This window comes from Bufo gargarizans, chromosome 10 (genome assembly GCF_014858855.1).
Source record: "Bufo gargarizans isolate SCDJY-AF-19 chromosome 10, ASM1485885v1, whole genome shotgun sequence".
Classification (NCBI taxonomy): Eukaryota; Metazoa; Chordata; class Amphibia; order Anura; family Bufonidae; genus Bufo; species Bufo gargarizans.
This window is the reverse complement of record NC_058089.1, coordinates 88,403,066-88,419,850: the sequence shown is the minus strand read 5'-3', so window position 1 is coordinate 88,419,850 and position 16,785 is coordinate 88,403,066. Positions and strand designations below refer to the sequence as shown.

The window sequence follows — 16,785 nt, the reverse complement described above, 5'->3', positions numbered from 1 at the left end:
AGCCCTCACCATGTGGTTGACAATAAAACCAAACCGCAGGCAACTGCATGCGGATCCTGAGTCACGACCATGACCATGGTCGTGACAGATATACAGAGAAAGCTTTATACCAGCTTAAGTGAGAAAAAAAAAAAAGACATTTTTGGGGATCATACAATTTTTCAGAGGAGGTGAGAGAACAAAACACTGTGGAGGTAACTTGTCTGAAAGGCTTATGGACTCCACAGATAATTTGTCCAGTAGATAAAAGACTTCGGGAGTCTGCACATGCAGAAAGCTGCAACTGAAGTGTTACACCCCTATTTCTGGACGCTAAAGTTAGAGAGCAAAGTGAAGTGTGAGGAAGATTGGTCTAGAGTGAGTATTGTAAGAACTGTGCAAACTGCAAAATTGTGAATCTGCCGATCCATGTTTGTTGAGAACTTTGACTGCTGTATTTGATCTTTATTCTCAAGTGCAGAACTTTTCATCTGTTAAGTTGGCCTGATCATTGAATCACCCTGCCTTGTACCCTCAAAACTCATCTCCACCAAGGATACTCCACCTAGCACCAGGCAGGAGCCCCGAAGGTGAAACTCTTCACCTCACTGCACTGCCCAGGGGAGCAATGGAGAGAGGACTGCTGCCGTAGCTACTACCATTATTATTACTACCACCACTCCTATCCTCTCCAATCTCCCCTGAAGACTGCTTCATGTACATCAGATAGTCTGCAAAAGCGTTTGCAGCCACCTTGGATGACAGAACACGGAACACACACATCCATGATTCACTGACATGTGAATAAGGCCTTCTGATACTTTTTCTCAATATGCAACTTTGGTGCAATGAGAGCATCACCATTGCTCTTATTGCGCCTAAGCGCCACTTCTTTCTGTGGCCAGCCTCTCACTGGCTGCTTTGATTGACAGAGCCTTGCAGTGGCAAAGCAGCCAAAGAATGGCTGACCACAGAAATGAGTTGAGCTTGGGTGTAACAAGAGCAATAGTGATGCCCTCATTGCACCGAAAGTCCGATTTGCATGTTAAGAGAACATATCATAACTCGGGAATTGGGACTCAGATCAACAAAAGAAAAACAGCGTTTTAATCAGGTGAACCACAGCTATGCAAACAGTTTGAGGTCACTGGTGACAGATTCCCTTTAATTAATTGTTATGGCTCATCGGTGTCTTTTTAATCACAGAATTATTTCCATCTAGCTTTAGGTTGTGGAATAAAGTAATTCATAGAATAGAAGAAAATCTGTAGTTTTACAGTAACACTCTGGAAAAGTAGTGCAGGCCTTGAAGGAGTGGTACACGACACAAGTGTACCTGCCTTGCCTGGACTGTTACTTTAAACATGAAAATGAGAAATATATGCAGTGTGCTGGCAGCTCACCACATACAGGCTTAATGCACTTGGCTTGTGTATTCCGTTCCCAAAAGCTATGTGAATAGGCAGGAAACAGCTCTCTGCTTCAGTTGGTATGCGATTACTAGGTGTAGGCTGGCTCCACCCTAGTTCTTTCAGAAGCTGCTGTGTATTTAGTCTGGAGTTGGAGAGTCTACTAGAGAGAAAGAACAGCCGCAGACAGAGCAAGCAGAGATACAGTAGACTGAGCAAAGACCAACCTCTAAGGGAGGAATTTAAGTTAAGAAGAGGTAGAGCGGCCATTGCAAGGAGAGTGCTGGATAATGCAAACCAGTGCAAGGTAATTCATATTTGTTCTTCGGAAGGCAGCCACCTAGCACAAGCTATCGGTGAGAAGTCTCGGAGGAAGTCTCACAAGAGCAAGTACTTCCCTCAGAAGTTTTTTTCCGGTGGGAATGGTGGGCACTCACTTTGTAGAGCCGTCCATTTCTGTGGTATGTCCCCACAGAAAACTTCTGAAGAAGTTATAATTCACAACAAGGAGAGCTCCAAAATTTCATCAATTATAGCAGAATTCTGAGACAACCATTGAGGAGAAATATGTATATAAAAGAGCACAATGGAGTTGACACATGCTCTTACAAATAAAGCTGGTTGGAGCAAGTTTTCACATAGGGGCAATGAGGAGTTTGCCTCTTAGGAAATATTTTAACATGAATACTGCTAGTCTCATTCTGAAATACACTGGAGCCGCTCATGGCTTCCTCAAAAAAGGTAAAAATGGAGTGAGTTAAAAACGTTGAGACTCGGTTTGGTCGTGAAAACCCCTCCGTCTAAACTATTTGGGGGAGATTTATAAAGACTGGCGATTTCTTAATATCCTCTTCTCTGCTGAAGGATGCGCCTAATTTATGACGAGGAGCATGCCTCTTCCTGCAATCTGTGCGCCTAACCAGAAATCTACGATAACTCAGCATAGATTTTTTGCTTCACGCCTATGCCACACTCCCTTTTAGAAAAGTCTCAAAAACAGTGAACAAGGGAAGATCCGAAAATATTTTAATAAGTCCTCAGAATAGCTCATCAGTATCTGATCTGTGGGAGTCCAACACCGATCAGCTGTTTGAGAAGGCACCAGTGCTCGCAGTAGCACCACGGCCTTCTCGCAGCTTTGCCAAGGCTATTTGACATTGCGTTAATTGGTCACATGGCCATTGAAGTGAATAGAGCTGAGCTGCGATACCAGGCACAGCTGCTATACAATGTACAGCACTGTGCTCTGTGATACCACAGTTTTTTCAAACAGATGATCAGCAAGGGTCCAGGGTGTCAGACCCCCACCGATCAGATACTGATGATCTATCCAGAGGACAGTTCATTAGTAAATAAAAATTAAAAAAAAACTCTTGGAAAACCACTTTAAAATGCACAATTTAAAGTAACAGATGTACCAGGTCTGCTATTATGTGAGGTATCATCCTCATAAAACTGGAAGAAATTAATGTAATCTACATTACCTCTTCAAAACGGCTATTAGTAGAGCTGCCCTGAATATAGAACAATTCCATAATCAAACTTCAAAATAAATAGCAGACTCAATTTGCAGATTAATTGGAAATATTTTGGCCAAGGGTTTTATTAGGTAACCATACTTATGTAACACCCCAGAGTGGTGTTACCACTCCTGCAACCTGCTACTATCTCTAATGGGCTAATTTAATGTTATCTTATGTGTGTCTTCCACAATGTGCATTCCTAATCTGTTTGCAACTGTTATGTTCATGTAATGTGCCTGGTTCACCAGCAGGTGGCAGCAAACATGGCAGAGCTGTACTTAAAGGAAATTAAACGTCCCATTCTATTCTAACCCTCCCCCCCTCCCCCTCTGGAGAGAAGTGGGCTTGTACTACTTCCTGCAGGAAGGGTGAGGACCAGTTAGCTTCAGTCTAGCCAACCCCCAGGTCTGCTGGCCATGAAGGCCAAAGCTTGAAGCCTCAGGAGCCAGGAGGAAAGTTCCCTGGCATAACCTAGAGTCAGACTACAAAGTGAAGTGCAGCATACAGAAGGAGCTGAGTTATACAGCCAGCCTGTCAGTACAGCAGAGTCAGAGAGAAACAGATATAGCAGAATGGATTTGCCTGCCAGTTTCATGCTAAAGCCTGCTGGAACCAAGACAAAGTCTGTAAATCATTTTTGAGAACGTTTATGCAAAGTAAAGCTGCCATTGAACTTCATCTCAAGGTCTGGACTCAAGGTATTCTTTTATCCCTCAATTATTCTCCCTATTTATTGCTTCGGAGCCAAAGCCTGGGGTCCAGCTGTATCCAGGCAGGAGCACCGTGACACACATAAAGAGACATTTTAGGCCGCACTATACCACTCGACATTTCCTACACCTGGGTCGCGTTATAGAGGGCCCTAGAGGGAGGTGCCCGTTGTAATTTTTGGCATCACGAACAGGAATTACCTTTGTTTCTTTATACTTCAAGGCCTACAGAAATGTCAGAGAACCTCCTAAACTGACTTTACTACTGTAATAATGGCAGTTGGCAGCCGCCAGCGTGCAGCGCATTCTGCTATGTACCTCAGTCGAACTGCACACAAGGCTCCTCCTCTAAGCTGCAGGCTCCGGACCCACTTTTCTGTACTGTCGCAGGCGGCGACAGCTTCAGTTGCACCTTGTAGGAGCCGCAAGTGTCCTGTTTCTTTAAGGGTTCTTGCACGCCCCTGATTCCGCCTTCTCTCCAATCCTGGCCAGGCGCCACCTTTATAAGGTGCTTCCCCCTTCCAAGGTGCTTCCCCCTTCCTGTGATGCCTGAGCAATATTGTAGTTTTCTACAGCGAAGGTTCCAGCTCATTGTTCCTGTGTTGTTATCCTGCTTCCGACCTTAGCCTGTATCCTGACCTTGTCTCTGCTTAATCCTCCTGTACCTCGCTGCTCTAAAGTGTATGATCCGGATTATCGACCACGCCTCTGCCTGCTGTTCAGCTTGTTACACCTGCTGCACCTGAGCTATTCAGCTCTGCTGTTTGTGAGCTATTTAGCTCTGATGTTTTAACAGCTCCAGCTCTGCTTAATCACTAACTCAGCTCTGCTTCATCTGACTCTGCTGCTGCGCTTCTTCCATCCAGCGACAGCTCGCTCCACCTGCCTGTATCCCCGGTGCTTGCACTGGGGCGTTCTGGCCTGTTCGGCCAGCTGCCACTTAGCCGGGACCATTCTTGCTGTAGTGACCTGATGTCTCCCCTGCAGCTAAGACCAGCTTCCGCATCCTGGAGCAGGATAAAGGGTGAAGACCAGGGGAACACTTAGATTCCGCTCCCAAGTTTGGCCCAAAGCCAAACCGGTAAGTGGCACAGCGGGTCCACACCCGTTGGAGTGTTACAGATTGCTCAGGCCATGGACCCCGCTGGCAAGCCCAAGCCTCTGGTGCAAGATTTATACCAAGAGCTACAACGCCAGAGCGAACGCCAAGATGTCCTGCTGCAGTGTCTGAACATGATATCCGACCGTCTGGACGCGCTATCTACACCTGCTCCTGCCATACCACAAGTCCCAGCAACTCCTGCAAATCCTGATGCATTGTATTCACACCACGGCATAACTGCTGTCCAGCTGTCTTTGCCTCCACGCTACAGTGGCGATCCGAAAGCCTGCAGAGGATTCCTGAATCAGTGTCTGATCCACTTTAAGCTACATGGAGACAAGTTCCAGTCTGACCAAGCGAAAGTAGCTTTCATAGTCTCTCTGCTCTCTGGAGAGGCTCTAGACTGGGCTAATCCTATATGGGAGCGAAGCGGACCTGAGACTGCAAACCTCCAGACCTTCCTAACTGTCTTCCGTACGGTGTTTGAGGAACCAGGTCGTGCCTCATCTGCAGCCTCTGCGCTCCTTCATCTGCGTCAAGGCGCAATGACAGTGGGACAATACGCAATTCAGTTCCATACTCTGTCCGCAGAACTGTCCTGGAATGATGAAGCCCAACAAGCCGTATTCTGGGAGGGTCTTAGTGACCGTATTAAAGATGAACTTGCGGGAATGGACCTTCCTGTGTCTCTGGACGCTTTGGTCTCATTGGCCACACATATTGACGTGCGATTTCGAGAACGTTTCTCTCAAGCCGCAAGGGTGAGGCGGACATCTAGACTCGCACCTGTCTTCCAGAGGACTGTTCAGACTCCTGCTGTGGTTCTGCCTGAAGAGCCTATGCAGGTGGAAAGCGGCGAGCAGAAAACTTGTGCCTCTACTGTGGCGGAAAGGGTCACGTTGTTCGTACCTGTCCCCAGAAGGCAGAACTTCTGTGTCTAGGCTCTATGGGAGGAGTGACCCTAGGTAAAAGACAATTCTCCCAAACTTCTTGTTCCTGTAGTCTTGTCCTCTGGGAAAACCAGTATATCTGTACCTGCCTTCCTGGATTCCGGCACAGCCGGAAATTTTGTTAATCAAGCCCTGGTGACCCAGTGCCAGTTATCCACTACTCTTCTGGCGAAACCTCTGGTAGCAACTATTGTAAATGGACAACCCCTGCCCAGACCTATTCAGTTCATCACTGCTCCTGTTGAACTCCAAGTCAGGGTGCTACATTCTGAAGAAATATATTTCTATGTCCTGTCGGATTCCACGGGCCCAGTGCTCCTGGGATTACCCTGGCTACAGCAGCATTCTCCCATCTTAGACTGGCATACGGAGGATATTCTCCGCTGGGGTCCTCAGTGCCATACTTCCTGTGTCTGTGGTTCGCCCAATGTCTCCTCGTCCGGTCCCTATGAAACTGTCAGGTCTGCCTCCGCAATATGGGGCATATGAGGACGTTTTCTGTAAGAAGAGGGCTGAAATGTTACCACCTCATCGGTCTTATGACTCCCCGATTGATCTTCTACCTGGGACTTCTCCGCCTCGCAGAAGGGCTTATCCATAATCTCCGCCCGAGACTCAGGCTATGTTAAGGAAAGCCTCAACAGTGGATTTATCCAAAAGTCTACCTCTCTGGCGGGAGCAAGTTTCTTCTTCGTGGCCAAGAAAGATGGGTCACTCCGTTCGTGCATAGATTATCATGGGCTGAATTAGATCACGGTCAAGAACAAGTACCCTCTGCCTCTGATTTGTGAACTGTTCAACTGTATCCGAGCCGCCCAGATATTTTCTACGTTGGATCTGCGTGGAGCGTATAACCTGATACGAATACATGAAGGCGATGAGTGGAAGACGGCGTTTAATACCCGTGATGGCCACTATGAGTACCTGGTCATGCCGTTCGGCCTATGCAATGCTCAGGCAGTTTTTCAAGAATTTGTGAACGATATATCTTCCGGGACCTGTTGTACAACTGTGTAGTAGTGTATCTCGATGATATTCTCATCTATTCCCCCAACTTGACCACTCACCGGAAGCAAGTGCGTCTGGTTTTGCAGCGATTAAGGGAGAATGGTCTGTACGCTAAGCTCAAAAAGTGTGTCTTTGAGCAGTCCACCTTAGGGTCCATTCACACGTCCGTTGTTACTTTCCTGATCTGTTCCGTTTTTTGCGGAACAGATCTGGACCAGATCTGTACCCATTCATTTTCAATGGGTCCTGAAAAAAAATCACACATTGTGCTGTCCGTTTTTTTTCAGGACCCATTGAAAATGAATGGGTCCAGATCTGGTCCAGATCTGTTCCGCAAAAAACGGAACAGATCAGGAAAGAAACAACGGACGTGTGAATTGACCCTTACCCTTCCTGGGATACATTGTTTCCTGCTCTGGTCTGCAAATGGACCCCGACAAGATCTCAGCCGTCCTGAATTGGCCTCGTCCTCAAGGTCTCTGTGCCATTCAAAGGTTCCTGGGGTTTGCCAACTTCTATAGACAGTTCATCCCAAACTTCTCTTCCCTCACAGCTCCTATTTCTGCTCTGATGAAGAAAGGGGTGGATGCAAAGAAGTGGACCCCTGAAGTTAAGTCTGCTTTCCTGCATCTCAAAGACTGCCGCTTGAGAGGCCGCCGGACTAAAAAGTCGGACATGCAGTACTTTTAGTCCAGCTGCCTCTCGCTATGCACTGCTGTGCTGCACCGGAGCTCCGCCCCCTTTCCCCATTATAGTCAATGGGGACGGAGCGGCAGTCCGGCGGCACGGTGAAATAGCGGCAGGACGGATCCGACAGGGTGAACAGCCTGTCTGATCCGTCATGATCCGTCCTGCCGCTAGTGTGAAAGTAGCCTTAACCAAGGAGTCAATGCTCTTTTCCAGTAAATGCGAAGCGGAAAGAAGGGGAGAAGGAGGGGGCAGGGTGGAAGAACCAGCTTGTAACGTATTCACACCTTGCGACAATATTGGGATAAGTAAATTTGCTGCAACACACCCTGTTGAGGCATTGCATTCAAAGATCCTGGGCTCACCACTGGTGCAGCAGCTCCTGCAGAAGATGTGGAAGGAAAACTGCCTGCAAGAAGATTAACTGTAGGAGGTGTCACATCTCAGGCAAGACCTTTCAATGGCAAAAGGCTTGTTAAATCCGCAGGAGAAACAGGATCTCCAACAGCAATATCCAGAGAATCAAGAACTTGACATGCAGCAACCCCAGCAGTAAAAACTACATCCCTGAAACTAGACCGCAATGCAGGTGAAGAAACTTGCTCCTGAACTTGCAGAGAAACCATCTCCACCACCACTGCCCTAGAATCAATAACAGATGCACCTGATGAAGGCTTCAGTTAATGACATCACATCTGGCGCCACAGAAAGCTTGGACCTCACTTTCTGCTGTCAGGATCGAGAAGAAGCAAAAGTCCCAGCCCTGAGGACGTCACTGCCAATCACCTGATCTGTTTCTATACCCAATCCAAGCACTAATTGGACAAACCTGCAGACCAATTAGGTCCAGTTACCAACCTGGGCAGATTTTCCCCAGGATGGCAATATCACCATGGCCAATAACTGAATGTTAATACTCGAATAGTTCTGCCCAGTGATGTGACCTTCTTATATTCCCATCAAAACCATTGAGTAGTCCAACATGGATGACTATAATCCCATGAGGATCCCTGCCTATAGTCTGGACTCCTGACATTACATTACAAGTATGAGAGGAGCTTTGCTCCTGAGAAAGGGGTGTTTTACACCCCGAAACGCGTCTAGCTGATTTATTGATTAAAGGATACCTTGTACAACATTTGGAGTCCACCGGGTCATCTATTCACAAGACTACGAGGAGACCTAATATTCTACAGGCAAAGGGGGGGTTCATGGCGTCAAGTATTTTGATATAAATCACAGAAGAAATGCACCAAACGGATATGCCACTGACTATACTGGCTAGTCATAAATGCAGATATTAAAAGCTGAGACTTTTGCCAATATATTCCTGTCAGGAAGATATCGGAGCCCATCATGCACCACGTCACGGTTCTCAGCATGGCAAGGGGTCCTACCACTAAGCTACCTATGGTGTGAACACGGTCTGAAGGTGATGTAATCCAGCTCACAGCCAAGCTTCCACACAACCGCCTAGCAGGACAACTAGTGCAATGTGAACAAAGCCAGACTGTAAGCCACACCCATATCAGACCATGTGATGGAGGCTACCAGGTGCAAAGGAGAGTGTTTGAATGCCAGGTAAAGGCACATACACTACATATAAAACAAGACAAAAACACAGAAATATAGTGGCAAATCTGGGGGAGCTGCTCAACCCCTAACACTGTAGCGTGTTTTTCATTGGGGGAGCAGCCCCACCGCATGTGGACCGCAGCAAACGACTATCCCCAGCAAAAAAAAAATTGCATACGGTGGAGGATGTCGGCGCGGTCCACATGATGGTGGTGCATGATGGGCTCCGATATCTTCCTGACAGGAATATATTGGCAAAAGTCTCAGCTTTTAATATCTGCATTTATGACTAGCCAGTATAGTCAGTGGCATATCCGTTTGGTGCATTTCTTCTGTGATTTATATGATTATATTTTCATCCGCACAATGCTCCGTTTTGTGTAGGATGCCTTTGTGGTGCATGTGGACCGCGCCGACATCCTCCACCGTATGCAAATTTTTTTTTGCTGGGGATAGTCGTTTGCTGCGGTCCACATGCGGTGGGGCTGCTCCCCCAATGAAAAACACGCTACAGTGTTAGGGGTTGAGCAGCTCCCCCAGATTTGCCACTATATTTCTGTGTTTTTGTCTTGTTTTATATGTAGTGTATGTGCCTTTACCTGGCATTCAAACACTCTCCTTTGCACCTGGTAACCTCCATCACATGGTCTGATATGGGTGTGGCTCACAGTCTTGCTTTGTTCACATTGCATTAGTTGTCCTGCTATGCGGTTGTGTGGAAGCTTGGCTGTGAGCTGGATTACATCACCTTCAGACCTTGTTCACACCATAGGTAGCTTAGTGGTAGGACCCCTTGCCATGCTGAGAACCGTGACGTGGTGCCTGTTGGGCTCCGATATCTTCCTGACAGGAATATATTGGCAAAAGTCAAGTATTTTGAGCTTTATCTTGCTAATTTCGGTAATGCCTTACTGCTGCGCATAAAGTCCGTATAGCCCGTTCTAGCTGTTACACAGGTCCGGCTGCAGGTCAGAGGTCTTTCTCTGTCTATCCTGTAGCAGGTTCACGGTCTAATCCTCTGTCTGTGGTGGGCGTTTCACATGCCTCCCGCAGCACCCGTGCAGGGGATTTAATTTCACCAGCTTCCTGATGTTTTCCGTTGATTGCCAGACGATGGCCAAAAAGTCTGGGGCTCCTTTTACGTGAAAGCGCTTTCTCCAAACAACGGCTAGTACAGCAATGTTGTTATTTTGATTTTGCCAGTTATTGCCAGATCCAGGTCTCTTAATCTCCACGCCAGACGCGTTTCGAAGCCTATCCTGCCCTCTTCCTCAGTGGCTTTGTTTGATCTGTCTGGCTGGGCGATTTTATTCCTGTGACTCCCAAGATGGTTCCATAATAAATCTGGGATGGATCTGGTGGATCTGGTGTTGTTAGATAGACTCCTCCTTGCATTGCGGTTCTATTGCGTTTCCTTGCGTTTCCTTTCTCTTTACATATGGTTTTGAGACCAAGGAGGAGTCTATCTAACAACACCAGATCCACCAGATCCATCCCAGATTTATTATCCACCTACTCCAATCTGCGAATTGGACGGACTCTGCTTATTTGCAATATTTCTCTGGCCTTCATAAGCTATTTGATTTAGCTCGCAACAACCAGTATTGTAATCTACTGTGTATTCTCAGCAGCTATTTTAGCATCTCATTGTATTTTATTTTATTGTGCATTTACAGGCCTGCATTTTTTATCTATGACGTCTAATTTTAATTTATATTAGATATATTAGCACGGCAACCCATATATATTTTTGATTCGGATTTGTGTGCTATATATATACTTTTATGTACTGTATAATATTATCATATGCATTAATAAATATAGACAACGTTATCTCTCAGATGAGGCCTGGCAGCCGCTTCGTCCATTTCCTACAGTATCACTGTATATAATTAGTGATGGACGAACATCTCCCGGGACGGTTTCACGAACGCGATCGCGCGAACTCGATCAAACCACAAGTTCGCGGCGGGTCCCATTCATTTTAATGGCAGGCGAACCTGAAAAACCTTCAGCTCATATTTGCAGCCAAGAAATAATTACTAGAAGTGCACAAATAGTCCCACAACATGGACAGTGACATACCAGATGTATTATTCGAATTTGCGATCTCCAGTCATTATTTTTTTCAATGCAAAATATCGGCAATATAATTTTTGCGTATGCGCATGCGCAAATGCACTATACAGTACCCAAATGCACTATAAAGAAAGTATATTGGTACCTGTCTTTAGTCGGCGCAGGCGCACTGAGGGGAGGACGCTCACTCGGCCGCTCCTTCCTCAGTGCGCCTGCGGGTGTAGATGTGACGTCATCGGCGTAGGCGCATTGAGGATGGAGCGGCCAAGCGAGCGTCCTCCCCTCAGTGCGCCTGCGCCGACTGAAGACAGGTATGGCGCAGGCGCCAGATTTTGAATGCAGACAGGGCCAGCAGAGAACGAGCGCTATCCTGAGCGCTATGACCTAAGTGCTATCCCCATCTAGTGGTGGGATGTATAAATTACACCAAACCAGCCTATGAACAGGGATACAACAGGTGTTGTAATACAAAATGACATGCAATATGATAATGCCGTTTCACAGTAATTTTTGCAGTTCCCACGTGTCCTGAGTGGGACGCTGCATATACTTTCTAACATAGAAAGTATATTATAACATTGTACGAGGAAGGCAATCCATTAGAATATACAGTTGCAAGAAAAAGTATGTGAACCCTTTGGAATGATATGGATTTCTGCACAAATTGGTCATAAAATGTGATCTGATCTTCAGCTAAGTCACAACAATAGACAATCACAGTCTGCTTAAACTAATAACACACAAAGAATTTAATGTTCCCATGTTTTTATTGAACACACCATGTAAACATTCACAGTGCAGGTGGAAAAAGTATGTGAACCCTTGGATGTGAACCTCCTTTGGCATCAATAACTTCAACCAAACATTTCCTGTAGTTGCAGATCAGACGTGCACAACGGTCAGGAGTAATTCTTGACCATTCCTCTTTACAGAACTGTTTCAGTTCAGCAATATTCTTGGGATGTCTGGTGTGAATCGCTTTCTTGAGGTTATGCCCCAGCATCTCAATGGGGTTGAGGTCAGGACTCTGACTGAGCCACTCCAGAAGGCGTATTTTCTTCTGTTTAAGCCATTCTGTTGTTAATTTACTTCTATGCTTTGGGTCGTTGTCCTGTTGCATCTTCTGTTGAGCTTCAGCTGGTGGACAGATGGCCTTAAGTTCTCCTGCAAAATGTCTTGATAAACTTGGGAATTCATTTTTCCTTCGATGATAGCAATCCGTCCAGGCCCTGACGCAGCAAAGCAGCCCCAAACCATGATGCCCCCACCACCATACTTCACAGTTGGGATGAGGTTCTGATGTTGGTGTGCTGTGCCTCTTTTTCTCCACACATAGTGTTGTGTGTTTCTTCCAAACAACTCAACTTTGGTTTCATCTGTCCACAGAATATTTTGCCAGTACTGCTGTGGAACATCCAGGTGCTCTTGTGCAAACTGTAAACATGCAGCAATGGGTTTTTTTTGGACAGCAGTGGCTTCCTCTGTGGTATCCTCCCATGAAATCCATTTTTGTTTAGTGTTTTACGTATCGTAGATTCACTAACAGGGATGTTAGCATATGCCAGAGACTTTTGTAAGTCTTTAGCTGACACTCTAGGATTCTTCTTCACCTCATTGAGCAGTCTGTGCTGCGCTCTTGCAGTCATCTTTACAGGACGGCCACTCCTAGGGAGAGAAGCAGCAGTGCTGAACTTTCTCCATTTATAGACAATTTGTCTTACCGTGGACTGATAAACAGCAAGGCTTTTGGAGATACTTATATAACCGTTTCCAGCTTTATGCAAGTCAACAATTCTTAATCGTAGGTCTTCTGAGAGCTCTTTTGTGCGAGGCATCATTTACATCAGACAATGCTTCTTGTGAAAAGCAAACCCAGAACTGGTGTGTGTTTTTATAGGGCAGGGCGGCTGTAACCAACACCTCCAATCTCATCTCATTGACTGGACTCCAGTTGGCTGACACCTCACTCCAATTAGCTCTTGGATATGTCATTAGTCTAGGGGTTCACATACTTTTTCCACCTGCACTGTGAATGTTTACATGGTGTGTTCAATAAAAACATGGTAACATTTAATTCTTTGTGTGTTATTAGTTTAAGCAGACTGTGATTGTCTATTGTTGTGACTTAGATGAAGATCAGATCACATTTTATGACCAATTTGTGCAGAAATCCATATCATTCCAAAGGGTTCACATACTTTTTCTTGCAACTGTACATAAAGATAAAACGTAACCTTTAATAATTTTACTATGAGGGTCCATTCACACGTCCGTAAGTGTTTTGCAGATCCGCAAAACATGGACACCGGCAATGTGCATTCCACAATTTGCAGACCGCACATCACCGGCACTATAATAGAAAATGCCTAATCTTGTCTGCAATTGCGGACAAGAATAGGACATGTTCTATTTTTTTGCGGAAACGGAAGCATGGATGCGGAAGTGCAAATGCGGATGTGGACAGCACATTTCGGCCCCATTGAAAATGAATGGGTCTGCACCCGTTCCGCAAAATTGCTGAACGGATGCAGACCCATTTTGCGGATGTGTGAATAGAAAAGATATCCCTCAAAATGAAAATAAATTAAATTATTAAAGTTAAAGGGGTTCTGCGCTTTGTTTTAACTGATGATCTATCCTCTGGGTCAAAGTTCTTCATAATGTAAAAGAATATGGCGGGTGCGAATTTCTCCATATGTTCGCATGTTCGGCGAATCGCGAACACGAAAAGTTTGCCGTGAAACAACTGCTAGGCAAACCGCAAGGCCATCTCTACTCATGGTCACTTGTGCTTGTGAAGTCCATATGCCGGACGCAGCTCTAACCTTCACTAGGCTTACTTCATATTTAGGCTTACTGAAATTGTGTTAACGTACAGAGACTCTTTAAGAGACAGACTGTTACTTGACTGCTCCTGCAGAGGGTATTGCAGAGCTACTGAGAACATTGTAGGCAGAGAAACAGAGTTATTTAGAGAGAGAAATTGCACTTCTTTGACCAAACAGTTATCTGTCAGAGGGACTGTATACCAGCTGCACCCCCTATACACAGCCTTTGAGAAAGCTGCCTCCGTAACATGCATCGCTGCCAGTCAGTGACAGTCCCGGCAAATTTGTGCTGCTCCGGGCCGAAAATGTATGTGGCTAATACAAACCCTGCCCACAAGTGGGTGTTTTTAGGTGGGTTTGGGGCATTCTCAGGGAGGGGCTTATATGCCCTGATTTTACCACCTCAAATGTTGGTTATGAACTACTGAAGTTGCCAGTAAAGCTTTTCATCCGTTACCTACTAAAACCAGCCGCATGCTTGAGTGCACCAACACTTGCATGGCTACATGCTACCTCTCCACCGTGAGTCCTGCCTTGCACGCTGCAATACTCCATCAACTCCAAGGGCACCCCAAACCAGCACCAGACAGGAGACTCCACCTAAATCCAGGGTGTTCCCTGGGGAAGGAAAGGGTACATTCCTCCCATCACCACATGGCCCCAGGAAGCTCCAGTGTGAGGACCGCCACTATAAGTAGTTACTACTTCCGTTCATTGCTACCACCTCTTATCCTCCACTCCTCTCCCTTCCTGGACACACTGCATATATCCAATAGAAAAGCCTTTTAATTTTTTTGTTCTTGTGATTATAAAACTTTCTGTGTGCTTAGACCTATGATTTCTGTTCAGGAATGGGAAAATGAATTCATAAAGTGGGAACCAGAAGACTTTTGCAAAATTAAGTACATGGTGACTCTTGGTGAACAGTTTTGGCAACCAGACATATACATCTATGAAATGTAAGTGTATGACAGTTATTTTTATCAATACCTTTTAAAGCGTCAAAGGTTTTTCAGAAAATAGACGCCCATGGTCTATTTGGAGGACAGACTCTGACTGGTGGGAATCCCTTTCTGTCACACCCGCCCCCTCCATGCATGTTTTGGCGCCAGGGCTGAGTTTTATGGCGCAGCATCCTGGCATCACATATAGTTCATGGAGTAAGAGGCCGCACTAAATGTTTTCCAGAAAGGCAAAAATATTCCTCTTTGCACTGGAATAAGACACTGGATGGCTGTTTTTTTTTTTTTTTCACGGCCTTAACTCTTTTTTTTTTATGTCAATGTAGCAGTATGAGGGCTTATTTTTTGAGGGGTGAATTGTACTTTTTAGTGACAATGGTTTGGGATACATATAACTTGCAGCGTTCGGGTGTCCGCCTGGCCGTGCGGAGGCGTGCGGATCCGTCCAGACTTACAATGTAAGTCAATGGGGACGGATCCGTTTGAAGATGCCACAATATGGCTCAATCTTCAAGCGGATCCGTCCCCTATTGACTTTACATTGAAAGTCTGGACGGATCCGTCCGAGGCTATTTTCACACTTAGCTTTTATATGCCAATATAATGCAGACGGATCCGTTCTGAACGGAGCCTCCGTCTGCATTATTATGATCGGATCCGTTCAGAACGGATCCGATCGAACGCTAGTGTGAAAGTAGCCTTAGTCTCACTAGGAACCATGGCTGTTATAATACAGTGGTATACCTTGTATACCAATGCATTATAGCCTATCAATGTACGGCCTCTTGCACACATTCGCTTACATTACGTTTTTTGAGTTCCATATACGGACCATATACAGAACCATTTGTTTTAAAAAAAAAAACAAAGGTACTCTGTATGCCTTCCGTTTCCGTATTTCCGTTAAAAGATAGAACATGTCCTATTATTGTCCGCATAACGGACAAGGATAGTACTGTTCTATTAGGGTCCAGATGTTCCGTTCCGAAAAAAAACGGAATGCACATGGATGTCATCCGTATTTTTTTCAGATCCGTTTTTTGCGCTGAATACCGACCTATTCATTTCTATGGGGCTGTGCACACGAGCAGTGATTTTCACGCATCACTTATGCGTTGCGGGAAAATCGCAGCATGCTCTATTTTGTGAGTTTTTCACGTAACGCAGGCCCCATAGAAATGAATGGGGTTGCGTGAGAATCGCAAGCATCCGCAAGCAAGTGCGGATGCGGTGCGATTTTCACGCACGGTTGCTAGGAGACGATCGAGATGGAGACCCAATCATTATTATTTTCCCTTATAACATGGTTATAAGGGAAAATAATAGCATTCTAAATACAGAATGTATTGTACAATAGCGCGGGAGGGGTTAAAAAATATATATAATTATTTAACTCACCTTAATCCACTTGTTCGCGTAGCCCGGCATCTCCTTCTGTCTCCTTTGCTGAACAGGACCTGGGGTGAGCATTAATTACATGAACAGGACCTGTGATGACGTCACTCCGGTCATCACATGCTCCATCACATGATCCATCACCATGGTAAAATGTATGTAATGATGTGTTGCTCTGTCTTATACAGGATTGAAAATGAGGATAAGTCTCCAGTGATTTCCTACTTCCTTATCCACTACAATGGGTTAATCTTAGATTCAAAGCCAATGCGAATTGTTAGTGCCTGTGATCTAAATGTCTTCAAGTTTCCATTTGACAAACAGACCTGTAATTTGACTTTTGGCTCCTATCTACATTCTGGTATGTTGAATTAATTAATTGCAAAGGCAATGCAAGTAGTGAGGAGAGGTGAGAAGTTCTCCGTGCAGGGGCCATAGTTATAGGGGTACAGAGGTAGCAGTCTCTACCGGGCCCTGGAGCCTGGGCCCAAAGACCCTTGTGCCTAAGAAGACACCACTATTATAGATAAAGTGAAACCTCTGGTTGGAGGGAAGGTGTTAGGTCAAGAATTTGGCAT

General features: G+C 45.6%; 1 protein-coding gene across 1 annotated transcript in view; it reads left to right on the top strand.

Annotated features, from left to right (window-relative positions):
• LOC122920078 (5-hydroxytryptamine receptor 3A-like) overlaps positions 1 to 16,785 on the top strand; it is a 53,461-nt gene that overhangs the window by 24,256 nt on the left and 12,420 nt on the right. The window contains exons 5-6 of the mRNA XM_044269288.1: positions 14,700 to 14,809; positions 16,396 to 16,568. Of these exons, the coding sequence (XP_044125223.1) occupies positions 14,700 to 14,809; positions 16,396 to 16,568 (283 nt within the window). The remainder of the gene's footprint in view (positions 1 to 14,699; positions 14,810 to 16,395; positions 16,569 to 16,785) is intronic.